Source organism: Trichoderma citrinoviride, assembly GCF_003025115.1.
Source record: "Trichoderma citrinoviride strain TUCIM 6016 unplaced genomic scaffold BBK36scaffold_30, whole genome shotgun sequence".
Lineage (NCBI taxonomy): Eukaryota > Fungi > Ascomycota > Sordariomycetes > Hypocreales > Hypocreaceae > Trichoderma > Trichoderma citrinoviride.
Genome location: NW_020194738.1, coordinates 1 through 7,657, shown reverse-complemented (window position 1 = coordinate 7,657; position 7,657 = coordinate 1). Strand labels below are relative to the sequence as shown.

General features: G+C 53.0%; 1 protein-coding gene across 1 annotated transcript; it reads right to left on the bottom strand.

The window, feature by feature from the left end:
* Positions 1–1,134: 1,134 nt before the first annotated feature.
* BBK36DRAFT_1131223 (hypothetical protein) lies at positions 1,135–1,883 on the bottom strand (the record flags this gene model as incomplete). Its single annotated transcript, XM_024891940.1, has 2 exons — positions 1,135–1,440; positions 1,545–1,883. 2 exons carry the CDS (start codon positions 1,881–1,883, stop codon positions 1,135–1,137), a joined length of 645 nt encoding a protein of 214 aa, XP_024744989.1.
* Positions 1,884–7,657: the final 5,774 nt, after the last annotated feature.

Genomic DNA, 7,657 nt, shown 5'->3' with positions numbered 1-7,657 from the left:
GGCGAGGACGTGGTGTTCGTTTTCGAGCTGTGAGTCGAGAGGTCCTGTGAGAAAACACATGTCTCAGAAGGGAGGAGTCCACCTGGTGAGAGTTATTGCTCGCCTTGACGTTTGTCTTGAGCTCGGCATATATCAGCGCCTCTCCCCGGACACTCGCCGCAGCGGAATTGGCAGACCGCTCATGAAGCGTCTCGTGGAAGTACCGGCTCTGTTTTCCAACCAGACGCTCCTTTTCGCTGCCGTAAGAGCTCGACGATGGCCCTCTCGTTGCCGAGTTCGAGGCTCCTGGCGGATGGGAAGCATACTGAGGCTGATTCGCTCGAGAAGAGTCGCTCTCTGGGACGGGTTCGAGGCTCGAAATCTTGAATATGGGCTTGGATCTTCTGTCCGGCGGAGAGGACGGGGGTGCTGCTGCGCTTGCATCGGGTGCTTTGGCGATGGTGAGGGTGGGCGGTTTGCGTGCTTTATCCATGGGGGAAATTGGGCATGAGGATGCCAGTCGTGAAGATTGTGGAAGGCTTGGAGAAGAGCTTCTGGGTTCTACATGTCCTCTTTTCTTGGGGACGCACAAGTTTCAGGCACAAGGAAAAAAGGTGAGCGCAAAGTGAAAGCCGTCTCGCTGCGTCGGTTAACTCACAACCGCTGTCGTTATCACGGCTTAACTGAAGTAATGAACTTGTTCAATTCTCACCGGCGCTTTTGTTTCACCTCCATCAACCGCACAATATGAAGGACAACAATGTCACACAGCAACGCAGGCAATGAGCTTGCGGGTAGCCTTCGGAAACACGGGGCGGATGCTTTGCTATCCATCTCAGTCGAGAAACCTGGGCGGCTTGCTGTTTGCCGGAGCCGTTGGAACCCTGCAGCATCCATTCCTTAATATGGCTTCTGTGGCACGTCCAAGTCGAGTCGGCATGAACAAAGCGACACGTTGTGTACTTTGGCTCCCAAAAACAATATCATTAGACTACCTATATATAAATTACCAGGTTTAGATACAGATATGTATATGTAGTGCCCAACCATCGTCCCCCGAAGAGCAACATGTCCAATCTAGTATACATCAAACTTCATCCATCATCCATCCCTCTTCCTCGTCCCCTATTCATGACATTCATGCTGACATCAAATCTACGCCTTGGTAGCCTGCCGTTCCAAAACAGCCTGGTAAGCCGCCACCGCAAGAATAGCCGCCTCCAGGGGAACAAGCAGCACGGTCAGCACGACGCCGGCCTGGCTCTGCTTGCACAGGGTGCCAAAGTGCGGCTGCGTCCTCATGGGCACGTCCTTCCAGCGGCACGTCCAGCTCTGGAGGCTGTCCACGGTGGACGAGGCGTTGACGGCGTAGAAGAGGGACATGGCGACGAGAGAGGCGACGAAGCTGATGGCGGGAGCGGCGAGGCTGGCGATTGCGTGGGGGCCAGTCAGGCTTCGGAGCTGTGTTTTGTATCACAATGGTGTTAGAGACGTTGTTCTCGGTAAAAAAGAAAGACGAGGCTGAAGCAAAAACAACTTCTTCCCGGGGGGCTATTGCAACTTACAGCCTGAACCCTGCTAAACAAGAGAGACACGACATTGGCCACCACGACGAGCACGCCCCCGGCGACGAGCGCCTGTGTCGGCCGCAGGTCAAACTGCGTTGGCCACAGCTGGAGGAAGAAGTCGGGCGGCAGATATGTCTCGTGGTAGACGAGCAGCCCGTTGGCCGCGACGCCGAGGACGGTGATGCCGGCCGCCAGGGCCAGGACGGTGAGGCCGACGCGGACGCCGTGGACGAGGCTGAGGAGGCGCAGCTTGGCCTGGTGTTGGACCTGTCGCTGGGCGTCTTGGGCCTCGACCTCGAAGTCGGAGGCGGAGAGTTCGTTTTTGAGGCTCGACATTTTGTTTTGGGATGTGTGTGTATTTGGATGGGATTAAGTCAAGCCAGTGACTGTATAGCACAGGGAACAACTGAACAGATTCAAGCAAAAAAAAAGATGGAAGAACTGAAAAAAAAAAGAGAAAGAAAGGAAAGGAAAAAGCAAAGATGCTTGGACACGAGCTGCTGAATCACGAAACAACAAGTCAACACGATGGGATCAAAGCGGGAAACGCTGCATACATGTACATTTTCTGAACAATGAATGGACAAAGCAAAGACATCAAAGTCCAGTCTCTGGGCGCTTAACGCCAACCTCGCAATCTCAGATCTCTCTCCTCCTTGAAAGGTTCGTTCTCCCACGAGCAGCCAATGGCATGTAACAGCCCGCCACACACACTCAACATCAATGCAGGAGTAAAAGAAAAGGCTAGTACTCGAATGTAACCCTATAGCCGCCAGACACACGCCAATTAGACGCTCCCAGACGGTGAGATTGCGGACGGGGATTGGCTGGATTGTACGAGTGAAAGGGAGGAAACGAAACAGAATCCGGGGAATTTCAAATGGGTGGTTTGCGAGGTCGGTCTTGTTTTAGTACTTGAGCCTGGGTTCGGCGCTTGGAGGAAAGTGCCGGGCCAATGGGAGGAAGAGGCGGCAGGATGGAAATAGATGCAGGGGGGCAGGACGAGATGGTGTTTCTTTTATTTTGGGCGGCTACGGAGTGGAAACGTGGAGGGAGGGATGGAAGGGTTTCTTTGCAGAGAAATCTTGTGTGCAGTTCCCTTATCTTGACCTTTCTTGAAGTGAGGATGCATGCATGATGCCGGGGATATAGAAGACGGAGGGGGGGAGCTTAGATGAAGGGCTTCTCTGTCGCGCGCGCCAAAGGAGATGCAAATTGGACTTCTTGGTGCATATGCAAGCGCAAAGTCAGCAAAGCTTCGTCTCCTTGGGGAGAATGAAAGGGTTATTTCGCGGGTTTCCTAGATGGAGAAGCATGCAGCTATTCGCATCAGACATGGTCGGGTGCGAGGGTTATATTCCTCTCAAGGTGACGGCTGTGTGTACGAGTTGTACTACTTGTATCTGCGAGGACGACGCGGTTGACCGAGGGCACCGACTGGGCGAAGCGGCAGATGGATGAAGCGACTGGTAGTCGTCAATGGAGACTTGCCCATGCTGAGTATCAACGTGGAAAGCTGAGAATGCGGGAGACGTCGCTCTTCTGCCGAGGAGCAAAGACATGGCATTAACAAATTCGTATACTACCATTGCCTGAATCCTTCCACTTCCCATCTCCCTCTCCATTTCTTGTCATGTCAACTAGTAGTACTACACGCAAATCTTACCCCGAGCTTCACTGCGTACGAGTTACTCGTACAAGCAGTAACTGACATCAACAAGTCCGAGCTCCGTGCTCATCCCCACTCAGCCCGTTCAGCTGCCACCGGAACCCTGCCGGTGGAGATGGCCGCCCTCTCCTCGGCTTAGCCTGCGGATGGAATGTCATTTGCGAGACCAGGGAGGGGGGGCGCGTACATAGGCAGAAAGACGAAGAAGAAGAAGAAGAAGATAGTAGTAGCTTTTTCTCTCTCTCTCCTTGTCGATGGAGTCTTCGTTAGGCTTCAGTTGAGAAGATACGAGCAGGCAAAGTGTCATCAGCCCTGGGAGACGGGGCTGCAGGGACGAAAAAGCAAGGGGGCTTGCTCTGATAGAGAAGGGGAAGAGAGGGAGAGCGAGGGGAGTAGTAGTAGTATGGCAAAATGAGCTGAATTGGATGGCTGTTTATGCAAGCGGCGGTGGATGGAGTCGGGGAAATACATACAGTTAGATGGGTTTTGTTGGCCGGGCTCAGCTTGGGTGGTTTGATGCAGAGCTGAATATAAGCGAATCCTGGAGGTGCGTTTGGAGGATCGACGACAGGCTTGGTATTTGGAATTCGGTTGTTGAAGTCTCCCTTGCATGTAGTATTCTGCTTGACCTTGGCGATGCCGTGTAGACGATGAGATGCTTTATTTCGAGCATCTACACTGACCTTGGTTATTGCTACTGTACAGTTCAGTGCTCATAGTAGGTTGGCCATCCGCATAGCCAATTTGTAAGGTGCATACGGTAGACATTATAATGGGTGTAAATGCCTGCTCAGTACCTACATCAACCACGGTACCTACGCAACAAGCCAGAGAGTCAACCCCAGCTGTACCATTTTCCCCTTGCTCTTGTTAGTCGTCACCTGCCCTCCTGTCCCAATTCGTCACCTTTCCTCCCTCCGCCCTCTCTCTCTTCTCTTCTCTTCTTTTCTTTTTCTCGGCCTTTATGATAGCGCCCAGCGCAGACCAGATTGTCGGAGATGGATCGCCGCGAGCGCATCGGCTGGGGGACTGCACGTACTGTACTGTATAGGTACCCCCTGGACTGCTTGTTGTTCGGCGACATACGTGTTAGTAAAGCCCGACAGTATCCCAAGAATGCCTTGTCCTAGTACTACTACTATCCTCCGCAACTATCGAAAATCCTGATATTGCGGAGAAATTGGGAAAGCTTGTCCAGAGGGGCCCGTGTCGAGACGGGCTTCTCATCGCTACCTAGGCAGGCTAATAAGTCCCTAACGCTGTGACCAACTTCTGCCTTGATGCCACAACATGCAGGAGGGCAGCATTACAAACAACAACCGCAGAAAAGAAAAGCATCGGACTTTTTGTGCGGCCCAGCAGTTTTCCATCAACGGGAGTCGTCGGCCGACAGGACAAGCGCCGACGACGATGCGCCATCCGATGGACAAAGCACCGACTGCCTGTTGGAATGCTGGGGGGGAGGGCGGCTGCAGATTCGGCCGTCGTACAGTGTTAGTGCCGTGTGTGCCGTTTGTTATACGAGGGCTGCAGACGGAGCATTCTTTACAACGACGTTGGGTTTGTCCATTCCGAACACCTATCATCAAATCAACTGCTTGTTCACACAGCGGGAGTGGAATTGAAAAGTCAGAGTACAGACATATGAAGGTGGTTTTCGCTCAAAGAGGGGGGGCGCTTGGAGCGGTCAGGCATGCATGTCTTGAGCCTTGACTGTCGTCGTCGAGCCAGCATTCATGGCTTAGAGGGAGATGGAGAAGCCAATAGACACTTTGAGCTAGTACTAGGAAAATCTATCTTGTAGATAGTATTCTATCATTTCAGACGGTACATAGTAAAGCGAAATAATACTACTACTACTAGTAGTAGCTCGAACCTCAGCCCTGCTGGTGTAAGTGCGCGCGCGTGTCCGGCTGGCGCTTCCATGTCTCACCTGCTGTGCACACTACCTTATGCCTCCTGTCAGTTCAGTGATGAGCCGGACATCAAGGTGCGCGAGGAGTCGAGGAGAAGATGGACCATGTATGTAGTACAGAGCAAACAAGGTACTTTGTAGTCCAGTAGCGGGTGGTTGATGGTTGGAGTGCCCTGAGGCATACCGAGTACGCCCAGCGTCTGTGCCTGGCTTTACTTGTTGATAACCACGCATCCAACTACCTAGACAGCCCAGTCTTACAAACACCATCTCCGTCGACACTTGATATCATGACATATCTCACTGCTGCATCATGAAATCACCTGCTTTCCACTTCCTTCATCCACGCAACCAACCCACACACACCTGCACCTCCCCTGGCTAAACGGCTCTCTCTCCGTCCACCAGCTGTGCAGGGATCACCAACTCTTGGGCCGCCGGATCCACAACGGGCACGCAAGGCCAATTTTGCACATGATGGGGGGGAGGGTTTCCCGTCCGCTTCCCCCCCCAGCCCCTGTGCCGCTGCTGCTCATCTGCTCCTCTTCCCGTCACTCTTCCGTCTCCATATAGACCCAGTTGACCATGCAGTGACATTAGCATCTACTAGGATCTCACAGGAAAACAAAACAAAACAAAACAAAACAAAAAGGACAAGGCCAGGGATTGTTTACTACTACATACTACTAGTATTACGAAGCCATCTGTTGAGGGGGAAGCAGAGATTGGGGGCAGTTTCTCATTGGCCAGAGTGCGAGCATCAAGGACTGCTGCTGCTGCTGCTCTGAGGAGAGGAGTTGCCTGCTGTGCTGGGATACGTCAGTGGTGGTGATTCACGGCTGTGGTGTCTCTTTTACAAATCTGCTTCTGATATGCCTTCCCCTTGCTGGGTGCAGCAATGGTGTAGCTTTCTCTTGAAATAAAGGCATACACCACGTTGTAACATTCCGTGTCCTGTTTCTCCGTTCAGTGAATGCCCGTCCTGTAGTCCACAGTGCCCGTCATCAACCGTTGACACCGCTATAGTAGTCCTCCATAGTAGTAGTAGTAGTAGTGTCAACACACATTCTACTCCTACAACTCAGTCTTCTGCCCGCCTTATGACTGAGACATGCTCCTCCCGCCCAACAAGCCTCATCACGACTTTCACCACTTCCCACTCGCCAGGTCTCAGACCCCCTTCCCAATGCGGGCACTGCACCAAATCCCTGCCTGCATGCCGCCACGCCGCACGTCGCGCCTGTCGCCTTGCCCCGATCCAGCGTCGCCTCTCTGTTCCCCTTCATCTTCCCCCCCCAAAATCCGCATCCATTCATCATCTCCCAGCCAGCGAGCGGAACAAGGGGACAAGGAACAAGGACAAGCATAAGGGGGGAGTGAGAGTCAAAAAGAGAGAGAGAGGCAGAGGGTGTGTGTGTAAGCCAGCCGCGTTGTGTGTGGCAGGTCGAAAACGCCAGAATTGCCACTCGCACTTCTCGATGGGCGCCTTCAGAATCCGATTCCTCCACCATGGGACCTGCCACGGCGATCGAGCGGCTTGGGGGGTTCATTTCAACTAATACAGAAAAACTTACTCCCGATGCCCGCAGCCCTGGTTTCCCGCCTGGCCAATGGAAGCGTGTCCGAGCAAGCCCTGTCCGGCGAGAGCCTGAGCCTTGTGTCCAATGAGGCCTGGCCGGTTCACCCCTCCCCATGAGTCCTGGTCCTGTCCGGTCCTTGCAACCACCACCGAGTTGCTCCATAGCAGTACATACTGTAGACCGTGACGCCGTCCCTGCTCTTGTATGTACATACGAATACTGCAGGCAATTAGACTAGAATGGGCATCCCTCTGCCTCCCCCGGTACGACGAGCCCGTGCCCCCCCCCGTAATCCGCACTGATGCAATACTAACACATACAGTACCCTCTTGACCCTCTATCAACAAGGTCCCTACTATAAACTGCTAGTCACCACGGAGGGACTACTAGTACCTCGACCGTGGCTCGGTATGCAGCCCGGAGACGAGGATGAGCCCTGCTGTGCCTTGCCGGAAGAGACGAGATCCGAGCGGCGCCAAGAGGGGAAGCGAAGAAGAAGATTGTTGAAACAAAAAAAGGAAACAAATAGAAAAAAAAAAAAGTTGACGTGCGCAAGTAAGGCAGCAACCGCAGATGACGATGGTACTGCAGGGTATAGTGTAGAGGTGCTTGTTCATCATCAGGTACGGGCTGCGTAGCAGCGAATCATCCTGCTTGCAGATGTACCTCCTCCTCCTCCGCCTTCAAAGGCCACCTTGTCTGTGACCCCTCGCTCAGCCCTTCTTCTTTCCTTCTTTTTACTTTCAACCTTGTTCTTCTCTAAGTGGTTATGACGACTTGAAGTCCCCTTTCGATTCTTTCAAGTGAAAGAGTAGAATCGCCATAGTATATAGCAGCAGAGCATCTCGTTCTGTTGTTGGTCACATCATCAACCCCCCGCCATCCTCTCTCTCCTCCTCCTCGAGCTGCTCTCTTCGCTCCGCCAACTAAACAAACACCCACTCTA